General features: G+C 41.4%; 1 protein-coding gene across 2 annotated transcripts; it reads left to right on the forward strand.

The window, feature by feature from the left end:
* Positions 1 to 5,131: 5,131 nt before the first annotated feature.
* LOC136430187 (carbohydrate sulfotransferase 15-like) lies at positions 5,132 to 16,468 on the forward strand. 2 transcript variants are annotated; one of them, XM_066420572.1, is made up of 10 exons: positions 5,132 to 5,291; positions 7,764 to 8,036; positions 8,886 to 8,963; positions 10,041 to 10,171; positions 10,630 to 10,778; positions 11,377 to 11,514; positions 12,930 to 13,086; positions 13,572 to 13,728; positions 14,940 to 15,087; positions 15,652 to 16,468. In XM_066420572.1, exons 1-10 carry the CDS (start codon positions 5,262 to 5,264, stop codon positions 15,852 to 15,854), a joined length of 1,464 nt encoding a protein of 487 aa, XP_066276669.1. In that variant the 5' UTR covers positions 5,132 to 5,261; the 3' UTR covers positions 15,855 to 16,468. The 2 variants fall into 2 exon arrangements, with proteins under 2 accessions (XP_066276669.1, XP_066276679.1); XM_066420582.1 differs by lacking the exon at positions 7,764 to 8,036.
* The last annotated feature ends 91 nt before the right edge of the window (positions 16,469 to 16,559 follow it).

Below are 16,559 nucleotides of genomic sequence, written 5' to 3' on the forward strand. Positions count from 1 at the left end.
TATAAAAACGATAGCAGTGAATAGCAAGGTTCTGTTATTAACAACCAAGCATTTTACAAGATCTAAAGCCTTTTAAAATGCTTGGTTGTGAATAAAAGAACCTTGCTATTCAGTCATTTGCCAGTCATTGAAATAATTCACCGATAGCAGTGAAGTAATGCAAAGTATTAAAAAAAACTCTTGTGAGCATTTATATACTATTATTATAAATATCACTTATATTTGTGCTGTAGCTCACGGGACCGCATTTTACGTCCCTTCCAAAAGACGGATGCAGCCCCAACCAAGGCGCCTTGCCAGGATTGAACTGGGGTCTCAAGTTTCCAACTGATTGGAACAAGGAGCTCAACTGAGAGGCAGTTACCAGTTGGACTATAGGGACATCCCTCAGACAGGATATGGTAGGACAAAAAACGTCGACAATGATCTACGGCAAACTTAAGCAACACAAAACAGTGGATTTTTGTACGACAAAAATACAGTTTGAAAACAAATACAGTTAGAAAACTGATATAGCTATGAAATGAATACGACATTTAACAAGATGGGAGTGGGGGAAGTTGAATAGAATATAACAGTCACAACAGTCACAAGGCAAGTTCAGTTTAATGTTGTGAGTTAGTTTGTTATACTGAGCGCTGTCTTGTGAAATGCATAAAAAAGGCAACGAAATCTCAACATCTAACAATAGGTTTTTGTATATTCTATGAATGTGGATCAGTATAGAATTGATTTTAAACATTGTGAGGATTTTCTTTTGATCTTAATGCGAAGGTCAATGTCAGTGTACCACTACAGCGCTATTTTTGACGTAAGGCGCCATGTTGAAATTCTCGCCACAGATGCATTACAATAACAAAGTCTTATTCAGAAAAAAGACGGTGCAACGAAGGAGTAAAAATTAATAAACTAAATGCTAGCTCAATAGTTGAAAATGATACCCATAATAAGCATTGTGCACTTATGTCATGGATTACCGCTCATTTTTTAACATAACAAATTAGTTGCAAGTTTGTAACCATATGATTTTCAGTTCAAACCGATACCATATCCACATACGTACAACAGATTTGAAGAGACTCGATGCTACAAACAGATTTAATACATCTTTAGATATAACAACTCCCACAATGCAGAAATAGGTAAATATACAAAAAACTGCTCTATTATTAGAAAGAATACCGAAACTCATGATTTACCCCACTCGATTGTGATACCATACCAAACACTTCTCCTAGCCCTTATTGTTTTAGTAATTAGGATGTTAAGTTTTATTCTATACCTCTATTTTGTATTATGTCTAATAGTTGCTATACGTATTGCATCGTGAACGATTGTCGTGCAATAAAGTTTTTATTCCTTAATTCACGACAAAACGGGCCATAGTTGAAGACGCTATATACTGTACAGCAATATTCTGGTCAAGTAATTCAAGGGAACATCTGTTTCCCTTATTTACTAGTGACAAGTATGGCGTTATTCAATACTCATAATGCCCGGATTTTTAGAAAAATCATATCAGTGGTCCATTAGACCGAAAACTCGATGGAAACTTCACAAGAAGGAGTTTCTTATATATCAAACGCACGTAAGTCATTTGGAAATGGAACAACTGATATAATCGAAGGAAAACGGTTCCTAAGTAAAGGGAAAATTTCTATATTTTGTTGATGTTATACTACAACACGTAAGATATTGTTGCTGTTGTTTATCGGGATTGGGTACTATGTCGGTTGCATGTCCTTCCCAATTTCATCATACCTTACCTATATTTTACCAGTGTTGCACTTTAAGAAGAAGGCCCAAGAGTGTCGAGTTGCGTAGAAATTTCATGTTATTAAGTTCTTGCTTCATTATGTATATCCCGTTGTGTAAACTAGCAGATAAATTTAAACTCCTCAGAAATATCAAAGAACATATCTTGTTAGAGCTACAAAATAATTCAGAATGTAGCTTACGTTGTGAAATTTCACATGTATGCATATGTAACTTCAGCAAAACCTGACGCTTATATTTAAAAACACAATCATCATATCTTAATTAACTTAATCCTGCATCTTTAGTCGGACTATTCGACAACAGAATGATTTCTTTAGATATTCATCATATTTTCCCAAACGCTAGGGTAAAATACACCAGCAAATAGTTTAAATAGTTTTTGAATTTGAAGTTGTTTGCCTGTATATTACTTTTAGTTACATCGTATACGCTGCAGTAAATACTGGTAATAATTGTAATAGAAAATAGAAAAGCTGTGCAATTCAGCGCCTGTGGCTGCAAAACATGCTGTTATCACGTGTTATTTTTATATTTTATTTTGCAATAAACCGGTCTACTACTACAGGCAGCGCGACTGTTATGGTACGGTCACATTTCCAAAGCGGGGCCCGGTCGGGTAGCTTGTGGGAACGAAAAACACGATGTAAAAGACATCAAAACACACAAAACGTAGAAAAATTAGTCCTTCCCATAAGTTTTAAATCTTTCTTATAATCTTTCTTTGTTTTATCAAACAGCCCAGCCGGGACCCGGCGTTGAAATGTGACCCTAGCATAAGTTTAGCCAACCGGGGTGCAAGTATCGAACAGCAATCACTTCTAATGCCAGGGTCACATTTCCAACCCGGGGCCCGGCCGGGCAGCTTGTGGGAACGAAAACTATGATATAAAAGACAACAAAAGACACAAAACTTTTTAAAAATGTCTCCTTACCATACGCTATGCATATTCTTGACATGTGTTTTTTATTCTTTGTTTTCAAAAACAGCCCGGTCGGGCCCCGGCTTAGAAATGTGACCCTAGCCTAACGTACTATCGTATCAGCGTGGCACCACTTAGCCGAAATCTGGGGTCGACAACACTCCTAGATAAGCCCGCCCCTCACAGGCTCCACACACACACAAACATCCCCGCTAACCACCAAAAATCAATGAAAATAACACAGTTTCTTCCACATTTATCAATACTGCAGCATGACATGATATTTTGGTAAGCTATATATAGATGTAGGCTATGGTATGGCTGAAACGTTATGGTAGGGTATTTCTACGCAGAGCGTATTTTGTTATTTTATTTATTTTATCTACACATGTGAATGTCTCACCTATATTTCTGGGGTCCTGATGTTATTTCGAAGAGTTCTTCTTTGTCTCACCTGCGAGGAGTCATGCCGCACAGGTGTAAAGGTAGAATAAAGGTGAAGGTATAGCCGCCGGTACGTGTCGCTGTGTATCGTAAGTAATGCCGCGAACAATGGCCCGATAATCGCCGGGTGACAAAATAAGCTTGACTCTCCCAATCCTGGTGTCAACTGTTGTTAGCTCTGCGAGGTGGACAGAGTGCAGAGCGAACACGGCAAAACAATTATTACCTGTCACGCTGTTTATTATAACCCCACGTGACGGATAATTGAAAACGCAATAGGTAACGGATCAGCCTGACCTTTTAAGCAAATGTGCGATAACCGGTGAGAAAGGTAATCTACACATCGAACTGCCACGCCTTCGACACTTGGTATACACAACGGCTAGAAAAGTAGGAAACAGGCGACCACTTTAACTGAGGAGCAGTCCACTCCAAAAGCGGGTATTATAATTCATCAGAGACTAATTGTTATGCTACAATCCAACTTGTTTTGTCAAATTTACCATACGTTGAAGTATGAACGTAGGGTTGAACATTATAGCGATTGCGATCGAGTTCTTGAATTCACCGAGGACCCTTCCAAGAATGACAGAGTTCAATGTTTCAAAAAATCTCTGTATCCCTAGACGCGATAGTCTTCAAACGTTTTGTATAACTTCCTGAAAGAAAGCTGAGGTAATTTGGCTAAAAGTCTGGTGCATTTGTATCCCGAAAAGCATAATCTATCAGAAAATGATACCCACTTCTGGAGTGGAATGCTCCTTTAGTGGCCGTGAGTCAGAGAGATTCGAGTTCCCAATATATATCACAACAGCACTCAGTATTGAAGAGGAGGGCAAACAGTGGGAAATGGAGGTTAAACAGGAACGATGATGTGTTGATTTACTTCTCAGTTTCAATAGTCCATCAAAAGCACATCAGATGGAGATAGGTTTGAGGCAATGGCGGGTCCGGTAGGTACGGCAACAATAGAGGACCATTTCATCAATGGGGGAACGTATGAGGGCGTTTTAATGGCGGCTTCGTGGCGCAAGCGGTAACGCAACCCCGCTATCTGAATCAAAATCCGTTGATCCTGGGGCCCGAGTTTGATCCTAAGATCGACTCCAGCTCGGACATGTTGTAAGGGATTGCATTCGTAATTTCGGATGGTGACGTAAAATCGGCGGCCCCGTGTATGAGGGAGCTTCAGGCATTAGCCTCAAGCGTCAAACCTCTGCATGTAAAAGAATCCAACACACTCGAGAAGAGTAGTTGTGATCCGGTGTGCTTGGCCAAAAATTGCGAGCCGTGGCGAAGCCGCATTGCACTACCACTAGCTACTTGAAAAAGCATCATGCTTCACCTCAATTGAGGATGACTGCTTTCCTTTTTACCACGGGGCAAATATTTTAGAATTTCAAGAATATGGCAGAACTAGAGTCCCACGACCCCGTACCTTCGACAAGTAATTTTCACACGGCCAGGGCCAAAACTAATCTTAACAAAGTATGAGCTTAACAAAGAAGGTTATGCTAATATTTATCATCAATTATGCAAATTATTAATTATTAGCATAATTTGATTCAACGATGTTCACATTCACATAACTTCCTGATGCCACAAAAAAGTATTAAATGTATGAAATTGCCGTCATTTACCAGTATGGAATTATAGTTGTTTCTCATTAAGTATGCAAATTAGGTCCACATTTGCATATTTTCTATCTATCAACATTCCTCTGTTCCTCAGTTACAATTCGAATAGTCATATCATGGAACAAAGCGGATTTTTAAAGTTGCCTCATTAATTTCCAAAAATTATTCTGGTCCACTACATACACACACACACACACAAACGCTACCCTATGCATAACCTTCTCGGCGAAGGTAACTATAGTCAGACATTGGGAATGGCGAAATACGATCGTCTGGCCTTGCAGCGCCCTCTGGCGAGGATCAGTCTGTTTGCAGCTTGTTGTGTTCAGCCATGCAGAAACGTAATCTCGCGATGTGAAATCACTGATAGGAGTGGTGACCTAGGTTGTAGACTTGCTCTGCAGGTTGTTGTTGTTTTTGTGAGAGGACCTTGTCTGAAAATTGAGGACAACACTCCTAGTTTCAACACCACAGGAATATAATGGGAGCCTTCGGAAGAGAAGCTGCATCGGTGAGTAGTTTGTCAATCTTCGATCTTTATCCATTCAACTTAACATGGCAGGGAACACACGTCATACACGACATACATGTACCCCTGAATGGCGTTTATATTACAATACAGTCTTATATATACACACCCAGGGAAGCACGAAACTAAAAATTGCACATGAAAACATTATGACTCAGCCCGGCCGGCCGAAGGGAGAGAAGCCCGGAAAGGCACATCACCGAGCGGACTAAGCTGTCTGGGCGGGTGGGCACCCTTCCCAGCGCTGTAGAGATACCGGGAATAGCCCTAATGGTATGGTTTCCAGGCTACGTCCAACGTAACAGGGCAGTGTTAAGGCTAAGAATATGCTTGATTTTCTGGCGATTTTGAATTTCGGCACTCTTGTGGCGATCAACAGAATTCGGACAGAGGTCGTTTATTGTCTGACGCACACTTGACAGCAAGGTAGTTTGAACCTTTATTGTAATGGCATGGTCTGGAAAATACCAATAGCGTGCGTGTTAATCATTATATTTTCAACGTTTATATCCACACAACTATATTGAAAAAAATATGCAAACAAACAAACAAACACCAGTACTACTAACAAACAAACACTACCCGCTGCCCACCCCCACCCCCGTCCCCAGTTGGACCCGCCTGTCACCTCGCCGTAGGGCATGCAAAGTGGGACGTTAGGCCAAACGATGCAACCGCCACACCTCCTTCCCGACACACACATACACACACACACACACACACACACACACACACACACACACACACACACACACACACACACACACATAGAAAATGTCATCTGTCATTAAATGAAGCACTATTTAAGACATGACCAATACGTAAAAAATTTGCACAGTCCAAGATCTCTTAATGTTACTATTGTTGTGTTCAGCCATGTTTAAATTTGACCTCGCGATGTGAAATCACAGGTGAAATCTTTTGGTGAGAAGGCTTTCAGCAAACAAACTGTTTCGGCTTGTTGAACAAAAAAAAAAGGTTATTCCAATGAAAGACATTGTGCTAGGGGGAGGAGAGAATCTTGTCTTGAAATTCTGAGGGCGACGAAGCACTCTTAGTTTCAACTTTGTTAAACATGAGAATAGAAACCTTCAGAGGAGAGGCTGTATCAGTAAGTTTTCTGTCTTACCGAACATTGCAATAGACCTCTTTCCCGTCAAAAAGTGTGAAAAATGAATTAGAATTTAGCCCAAATCAAGTCCAAATGTCCACAACAATATTTTCTACACATACCAGGCGCATGTATCACAGTATAGAGGGGCAAAATGTACCACCAAAGATGGCATACCTATATGTTTCCTATAGGCCTATCATAGCCCGCACCCCCAGCCTGACGTTGGTGCATGACCCCCAGCTGACCACGGGAAATTCAAAATGGCCGCCGTAACTGGAAACAGGTCAATTGTCCTTGACGTGTGTGCTGTGTTACCGTCTCTAAATTATCGAGTGAGCCGTAACACTGTAAGGCTGTTGCTATTTGTGGGTCCGTGTTGGTTTGACGGCAGGGTGTTTGGCCCAGTGGTTTTGGGCTCGAGTCCCTTGAAGACACCGATGTTGCACCCTTGGGGAAAACGTGACTTTCCTCACTTCACCCAGGTGTAAAAATGGGTTCTTGATAAAGGCGGTGGAACAATAACAACCCACTGCACACGCGGCCTCAAAAAGGCTAGGGGACTACCTTTTATTTCTCATCAAGCTTGCTTTTCTCTATTTGTTGCACTGTTGAAATAAGTTATAAAAACTTCAATTTTAAGAAAGAAAATTCCCTTGTCATTCGTCGTAAAATGATCTTAAAACTTATTGAAAACTTAATACATTGTATTTCCGCCACATGTGGTGTGTGATAAGGAATAAATGGTGCTAGGTACAACATTCAGAATTCATAAGACATGTATAATTCATTCATTACAAGCATGCTTGCCGAGGAGAGTAGGCCTAGGAAAAAATGTTGTGTTTCCGGTGATTACCAGACCGACCCTAGCAAAATCCTGCCGTCCCAATAGCCTTCTTTTTGGTCGACCGTTTCGATCCAACATCTGCATGAGTGACGAAAATTCCAAACAGATTCGGGACTATTTTCTTGCAGATTTCCTGCATTTCTCTCTCTGTCAACACATTACTGATAGCCTTTGAGAAGTTGATGTATAGGAATGTGTCACGTAAACATTGTACTTCTTTGTTCTGTTTATTATTTTACATGAACACTCACCTCTTATTATACATGTACAGCATGTGTAAACACAATAAGTTGAAAATACAATAACCTGATCCATTACAGTTTTACAAACTTAAGTTAAATCGTATTTGTTGGATCTGCGGAAATCTAAAAAAAGAAATGAATAAAGAAAGACTGAAAAAGAGAATCCCTACCTACCTACAGACATTTGCACAGTGCCATAACCGGAAGCACAACATGTTTTTATTAGGCCTTTGTTATGTTCCGTTGTTCGATAGACTGGAGAGCTGATGACGTCTTCCAACACACCGAGCTGCTCATCCGGACTGTGCCCCAAACCGCAAACTCACCTCTTGTCGGGAAAATGTCTGCTGTTGGTAGCGTGTGTGACGCTAGCGTGTGTTTACGGCTACGCTTCAAAATTGACAGAAATGATTCGGGTGACAGCTTGGTCGGCTTCCAAGTCAACAGAGCCAGTAACGAGTGGAGACCAGACAACAAGAGGGAATGGAATTAACGTTACAAAGAAACTTATGACACTGGAACCAGTAGTAAGTGTTGCCCTTGCTTATCTTTGAGTTAGATTACGTTACATTATCCTTGTGTCGCCAGTTATTTCCTTTCCAATGTGATCGTCATAAGCCAATTCGCGATTCCGACTGCGCATGCACGGTGAGATGCATTATGGGTAATATGTCAAACTTGAGGGCCCCTAAGACATAAAACATGTCTATACATGAAGTATGATCTAGACAAGATCTGTTTACAAGTTTGAGGTTTCACATTTGACATGATACCCTCACGCTGATCTCGCCTTTGATGCGCAGTTACAATCGCGAACCGTCTTGTTAAGTGACGTAAGACGGAAGATACAGAAGCTTAATCATTAACGTAACAAAAAGCGCAACGAACTTCATAGCTCGTCAACTGGTCATGTAGACCAGTCAATCATGCATTATGTATAGCCTCCACCGGGCTTTCCTTACCCTGACTTGACCTACAGGGATTCGGATCATAGAACTTGGTAAGGATCGTAGAATTTGTCAAAAAAATGAATGAATGGCAGGAGATTCAGTCCACAGGCAGGTTAACATTTCGCCCTCACCTGCGGCCAGCCAAACCCTCTGGTGGCCAACCGGCACCGTCCCTGGCAAATTTCCCCCCTATAGCCAACGTAGTTAGACTGGTAGAGACTACATTATCCATTATGTATCTCAACGTCGGGATTTAGAAATGAAAACATAGTTTCTTTGTTTTAACCTTATTTGATTAATCAGAAGCTCAGATCGGCCTGCAGGGCGCTTTTCATTGAGATCATAAGGGGAGAAGTAAGGTTGAGACCAAATGTATAACAAAGATGCAGTTTATTACATCATTTACAGTTACCTCTCCCTTTACAGATCTTCGCAGAAATCCCCCGTCAGACCCTCCCTAACTACAAGAACCCCTGTTGGTATGAGAAGGTCCCAGAAACAGAGGTGAGCGAGAAAACGGTTCATTGATTAAAAACTATTGCAAAACGACAGAATTCTGTTTTTCTTCAGTGTGTTTTAGAAAGTAGCTAACATATTGAAACGTTGAGGTAGCTTGACATCGTAGATTAACGTTTAATATTTTACTGGTAGATAAAAATGAAACTAATAAGAGACAGTCGCACGTACAGATTACAGCTTTTGTTCTAATCATGAGTTATTTCTGCATTTGAACTGGGTTAGGGCCCTGGCACACTCTTGTGCGTATATTCAAGTGCGCGTGAGTTGCGCATTAACAATTTAAGTAAGGTTTGCGGGGAAAAGTTGTTTTCTACTTTGACCCACCATTGTACAGCCCAGTGATCGAGTGAGTGAAAAAATTACTTTTTCGGCTGCAAACTTAGCCTCAACCCAAAACATGTTAATACGCAACTCATGAGGACTTGTGTATACGCACAAGTGTGACAGAGGTTTTAGTTTGTTGTTGTTAGATAAAGTGTCCTGCAATGGGCATCCCTAGTCGAGCCAGATACTGCACTTCTCAGAGTTCACAAGAGTTTGTTCAGTGCCACCGTCTGGGACCCGTACACCACCAAAGGGATACAGGCGGTGGAGGCCGTCCAGCGCAGGGCCGCCCGAGTGACTCTGAATGACTACCGGCAGACTAGCAGCGTGACACAAATGCTCAATGACCTGCAGTGGACCCTTCTCTCTGAAAGGAGGAGGAACGCCCGCCTCACCTTTTTCTATAAGCTAGTTAATAACCACATCAATATTAATACAGATAGTCTACTGAAACCAGCTCAGGGGCGCACCCGGGGAAGCCACACGCTCAAATTTCAACCACTTTACGCCCGAACAGACTCTTACAAATATTCATACTTCCCCCGCACCATACCCGAGTGGAACGCCCTGCCTGGCGCGGTTGTTACGGCTCCCACCGTTGAGTCTTTCCGCGCCAGGCTGGAGGCCTGCCCGCCTTAGCCTGGGACCTCCTCCCCCCCTACTTTGCCCCTAGCGGGGTTATCTGGGGGTAGTTGAAGTTGAAGTTCAAACCTAAGACGTGGACTGTCTCCTTAACAGGTGGACTCGAATCCGTACAAATCACACAAAACCTGCCACGCCCACATAAAGACAATGAAGAGCCGAAAGAAGATGGCAAAGCACTTTCGGGATGGACTCATACACAACGACACTGGGCATTTTCGACTGAGGTGAGCGTTTCAACACAGAAAATATCAAATCAGCATCGATAGAGCTATCCTGCGTTATAGCGTTACAAAATATCTCATACACTGTGTATGTTGTATGTACTTGTATGTACTTGTTTAGTCCCGGCCGATGGCCGATAGATAGATAGTATGTTGAGAAATTTACACAACTTAAGCGCATGATTTATGAACTGCGGAAACGAAAAGTTTTATGTAAAAGACAGCAAAACAACCAATACGCAAAGCAATTTCAATTGGTTGTTTTGCTGTCTTTTCCATAAAACTTTTCGTTTCCGCAGTTCATAAATTGCAGAAATTCTGTAGCCTCTCTGTTTTTGTTGTGTTGGCAATTGCAGTTCAACTTTGATCCAGAATGACTTCTACCAACACAGATCAACTTTCAAGTTACCTGGTGCTTGAGTTGTCACATCATGAAAACCGCGTTATGCCGCTCCCTGTAGATGTTTGCCGTACTTTTACATCATCGGCATGCCCAAGTGCGGAACCTCCGATCTCTACCTCCGTCTGACGAAGCACCCGGATGTTGTCGGCGGCCTCAAAAAGGAGCCCCATTGGTGGACCAGAAGGTGTTTTTCCCGTCAAATGGCTGGTATGACGTCATAAGCAGTTTTCTCAGAGAAATCGTAACTGCAACGACTGGTATGACGTCATAAGCATTTTTCTCATCAGAGAAATTGTGACTAGAAGACCGTTGTTGTTAGACATAAGCAATTCTCTTGCGGTCTGGGACAGTTTAGTTGTTTGACATTTAGGTACCTAGGAAATTGCCGGATAATAGAATTAAACCATACTTTTTTTCATTTGAAATGCTTTGAAATGGGATAAAAGACTCATAACTTTTCAAGGTAAATAAATAGAAGTCCCTTATAGTATTTGTCTATAACGCTGTTCCAACATATAAGTCTATGTGGAGAAACATGATTACTGATTGGATTGCCCATCCTTTGATTTCAAAAACAGCACTAGAATAGCATTAGGTGGATTTGGGGGGATCCAAATTTGATATGCCACTACGCGTGCACAGTGCTCCTGGGCAGAAACGTATACGCCTCCAAATCCAGGTTTGTGCAGAATGTATTAGCCAATTTGGGCCGGTGCTTCATTATAAATCTTCACAATATCCAGCTGCTTGAGAGTAACTGTTGCCTAGTGTATAAGAGAATGTGACCGGCACTGTTCTGTTTTAGGGGATATTCCAAACGTGACAGTTCCGGTCAGAGAGTATCTGGATCTATTCGACGGAGCTGCGTCGACCATCAAGTCCCGCATCAAAAAAAGTTTGACCTCGTCCGGGCAGGAGGTTGTCAATCATGACGTCATCACAGGTAAGTGGACCTGACACGTGACCTCACAGGCTTGACCAATCAGCATCATGTCTGTCCACGTGATTCTTATGTGTGTTGATTAACTTCGCTGCAAGTTTACCCACCGCTAAAAATGAGGCCATTACTTATGTTATACTTAGTGACTTTCTGTTGTATACATATAGTCTGTGTAACGCAAAGTCCAAGGCTGTCGTGCGGCTGTCCAAGGCTGTATTGGCGGTGTCGCTGGATGGTGGGCGGGCCGCTATTAGGTAATCTTCAAGCAGATCTCCACGGTGCCAAAATCGTATTAGCTAGTCAGAGAAGCTCCAGTCACGGTGCTTGACTGGACCGTCTCTGGCTGACTGGAGCTTCTCTGGCTAGCTTATACGATTTTGGCACCGTGGAGATCTGCCTTGGGATTAGCTATTAAGGCGACTCAATCAGGCTACATGTATACAAATTGTATATGTATATATATATATATATATATATATATATATATATATATTTCGAAAACACTTGAGCTACGATTCACTGAAAAGCATACTCTGAATTGTGTCTCCTAAAGCCCCTGTCACAATTGTGCGTATAGACAAGTAAGTCCGCATGAGTTTGCGGATCAATATGTTTTTGTTTTAGGTTAAGTTTGGAGCCGAACAAGTGATTTCTTAGGCTCGATCACTAGACCGCACAACGGTTGGTCAAAATAGTTAACATATTTTCCCCGCAAACCTTACTTAACCCCAAAAAATGTTAATGCGCAACTCACGCGCACTTGAATATACGCATAAGTGTGACAGGGCCCTTACATTTTGGTGTCCTATGGCGACATGTGAAAAGGCTCTGTAATGTAAAATCCCTTACTTGACGTTTTTTTCGTGTTAGGCCATGTTGATTTATTTATTTATTTATTTATTAAACTTCTCTGAAACAGGAAGGCATTGCGAAACAGGTGTACCCCCGCAGAGGTCACCTTTTCAAGGCCGCCATGCCGAAACATAGAAAATTGTACACAATATCAAAACATAATAATACAATATAAATGACCAATATAAATGAATCAAAGCAATATTCCAATACACTTCTGACAATGGAAAGGTACAACAATGTTGATTTTGAAATCTACGTGATCAGGAAGGTTGACCAAATGATTTAACACACATATATTGAATGGTATACTGTTTTCCGCATTTTTGTTCTTTCACATCTTCTTCTTTGACTTTGGCATTCTTCCACATTAGTATCCGTTTTCCTAATATTGTTGCAATTTACGGCATATATTTGCACATTTTGAAGCTGCTTTGCATGATTTACAGTATGGTAGAACATTTTTTTTTTCCTTTGGAAATAGACGAAAATTGATGCGCGCGCAGATGTCATCCATATAATCAAATCAACATGGCCTTCATGGAGTATTTCTGAACAATATACAGGAGAGGCCAGCGTCTCCACACTGTATGACAACCGACGCTGGGGACGGGAAGTGTGGGACGAGTCCTCGAACGAACCCGCCGTCCTGGTGGCGAACCTACTCAAGGCCGTACAGCCGCACGCCAGGTTCATTCTCACCATCAGGGACCCTGCCGAAAGGTGCTACTTTGTTTGTTTGTTTGTTTTGTATAACCAGTTAACCAGCTGATGGCGTAACACACCAGGTTTGTTCTGAAGGGTACAAGCTGCAACAGATGTATTTGATACGCTCACACCGGGAAGGACCCATACTCGTTTTAATCAGTGTGGTGGTCTCTTTAACGTGCTCGAAATGTGTCTCGGACGGTCACCAAAACGTGGCTTAAATAAAACGGTTGCTTGTGTATACAGACCATGCAATATTCAAGAAGTATATATTCTAAAAGCTATAAAAGTATAAGATTTCCCAAATGGTTTCAAAGTTACCTTATCCTAAGGGCCGAACAAAGGGAAATTGTATGACACTGGATCTTACGTGTACATGCGCATGTATGGTAGATACGCCTGTGTTCGTTTGGAGTTTGTTGCCGGCGAATTCCGGAATCTTTAAACAATTGGAGCATCCCATGAGGCTTGTATTGAACTGTGCTAATTTCCCTTCACAGATTATACTCTGAATATCTCTACTTCGGCAATGGTAAGAAGTCAGCGGCCACTTTTCACAAGAACGTCATCACGGCTATCGACGGCTTCAACAACTGCCTCAAGAACAACTCTGTCCGCTCGTGCACTTACGAACCCAACCTTACAGAAATGCAAAGCGTAAGAACTTTTTCTCTTTATACCATTGACACATAATGTGCATCCCCGGCCCGTCTTATACCAGCCATCGAAAGGGTAAGTCACCCCGTAATGCTTAGGTCACATTTCCAAAGCGGGGCCCGGTCGGGTAGCTTGCGGAGACGAAAAATATGATATAAAAGACAACAAAAGACACAAAAATTAAATAAAACTACTATGACTTGTGTATTTTCTTGAAATGCATTTTTCGTTTTCGCAAACAGCCCGTCCGGGCACCGGCTTGAAAATATGACCCTAGCATTAGGGGCGGTATAACCCCGACGGCACGTCGAATGATGGTGATGATGATGTACATGCCATGTAAAATTTGACAATCCTTTGTTTGGTCAATATTTATTTACGTTCCTCTTTATTGTGAGTTAACAGCGACATCCTGCTGTGACGAGTGAGAATATCTTACATTGTACTTCTAGAGACCTGGAAAAATTCCAATGTATGCTTTCTTTAGCTCTCGCTCTCTCTCTTTCTTTCTTTCAGTCGCTTTTTATTCTTCTTATTACTTCGACTCATACACACACGTGTATGCATGTGCATTTTCTTATTTGTTATATATGTTAGATATGTTTATGTCATAACATATATCTTTCCTTCTTTGCTTGTACGCTTCCCTGCGCCCTTAGTGTCTCTCTTTCAATACGCAATACTTTTCCATCCGGATGATGACGTGTGCTAATCTATGATGACTGGGTTATTGATTGAAACCTTTTCTGCAGCCAAGAGGCTGAATTGCGAGATCCATTACATTCCATCTCAATCTCCATCATAGCCTAAACAACTAGGCTTAGCTTTAAATCTCTACGTGGTAACATCAAACATATCCTCTACATACATGATAGAATACAGCTTTCAAACATATCCTCAATAGGTAATACGTGATAAAATACAACTATAAACCAAACATAATAAAATCTTCATTTGTGCACGTCGTGCCGAAGTTAGACTACGGTTGGGTTGCATTGATGACGTGTCCTGATCTCGTTCCCAGGTGAGCCTGCGGTTGGGGCTGTACGGGGTGTGCACATCTCGTTCTCAGGTTAGACTACGTTACATTGATGACGTCTGCTTATCTCGTCCCCAGGTGCACCTGCGGCTGTACGGGGTGTGCACATCTCGTTCTCAGGTTAGACTACAACATTACCTTAATTGATGACGTGTATCAATCTCGTTCCCAGGTGCGTCTGCGGCTGGGGCTGTACGGGGTGTACCTGCGGGACTGGTTCGCCATCTTCCCGCCGGGCCAGATCCTTGTGCAGCGGATGGAGGATCGCTCTGAGGACCCGCGAGGGACGATGACCAGGGTCTTGGACTTCCTACAGCTCGGTCAGTGGAACTTTGTATAACGTTATGAAGATTGTGGCATGTTAGCTGTTATTTGAATTCATAAAAGAGGTAAGGAAAGTTACTTTCATATTAAGATGAAATATGCATTAGCGTTCTACATACAATTACTCACTTGTTTAAAGAGTATGAACAAGCACAACAAGTTGTACCAAGTCGAAGGATAGCTTATATTGATGGACTATGATTTAGATTACATTGAGTCTCACGAGTGTCCTAATTTTTCCTCATTGTCATCACACACACACACACACACACACACACACACACACACACACACACACACACACACAAACATACGTTTCTTTCTGGTCTTATGATTATGGACGTTTTGAACTCAATTTCCATTTAATTATGATCTAAGCAATCTTTGTAACCTTTATAGCCCAGCCCAAAAACTCATTTTCCTAATGTTTTTGTGATTACTCATGATAAAGTATAAACATTAACTACAACAATTAATATCATAAAGGATTTCCTGTACAGTTTTGTTATTTGGGTGTATTACAATAACTATAACTGATTTTAAAACGTGACATTTCACAGGGCCTATTGAAAGCACATCTCAAAAAGACGCTATTTTCAGCTTGAAGAAGGAACACTCTCGGAGACCGACGGACGTCCAATTGGGCCAGATGTTACCCGAGACTCAGCGAATTCTGAACGAGTTTTACCGACCACATAATCGGCAACTTGCGGCGCTTTTAAACGATTCGAGATTTCTCTGGCAAAAGGATGTCTCTGTTTAGGAATCGTGATACTCTAGCGGTGTAACTTGTATATACACTTTGTCTGTTTGCATGTGTCATATTGATATATCAATATTAATAGTAACAGCAGCAAGCGAATTCCAAGAATATGAGGCACAGGTAAGAATGTGGCTTTTCGAAATTTCATAAGCGTGGAGTGTGTCCTTTGAATCTAACATTGTTATCAAAATGACAACACTATACAATATACGGCTATCAAATCAGGAGTACACTCCAAAATAGATATACCATATGAACTAGCCCAACAAGTTGCTCCTAGTAGAAGAAAAGCTTTAATTGTTTGACTCAGATCACAGTAAAATGAACCTCGCTTGCGAGGTGATGAACTATGCATTAATATCGTCACCAATAGGATGTTGATGCTTTATGAAATATTTTGGTGATAATGGCGGTAAGTCGTACCCACCAGAATCATGGGTCCCCTAGGACATCTGTTAGAACAGGAAATAGTCATGTCTTTAAGTATCAGACTTATCAAACTAGGATTGATGTGTTCAAAAATTCGCTTTTTCCTAGAACGATTGTTAACTCTTAAAAAAAGGAAGGCAGCTAAAGATATGTGATTCAAATAAAAGAAAAAAGGAAGAAAAGCACTATCAGCTGCATTCATCTGCGTCTATCGGCTAATACACAAGTTGACGAATGTGACATATGATGCAACTTATAGTCAGAAATTACAATCAT

The sequence above is a fragment of the Branchiostoma lanceolatum genome, chromosome 1, assembly GCF_035083965.1.
Source record: "Branchiostoma lanceolatum isolate klBraLanc5 chromosome 1, klBraLanc5.hap2, whole genome shotgun sequence".
NCBI lineage: Eukaryota > Metazoa > Chordata > Leptocardii > Amphioxiformes > Branchiostomatidae > Branchiostoma > Branchiostoma lanceolatum.

Excerpts from the sequence above, each read along its gene's own strand:
- LOC136430187 (XM_066420572.1), top strand. The coding sequence starts at position 5,262 with ATGGGAGCCTTCGGAAGAGAAGCTGCATCG. Across the intron at positions 8,964-10,040 it reads AGAAGGTCCCAGAAACAGAG|GTGGACTCGAATCCGTACAA; the intron begins GTGAGCGAGAAA and ends TCTCCTTAACAG. Across the intron at positions 13,087-13,571 it reads ATCAGGGACCCTGCCGAAAG|ATTATACTCTGAATATCTCT; the intron begins GTGCTACTTTGT and ends TTCCCTTCACAG.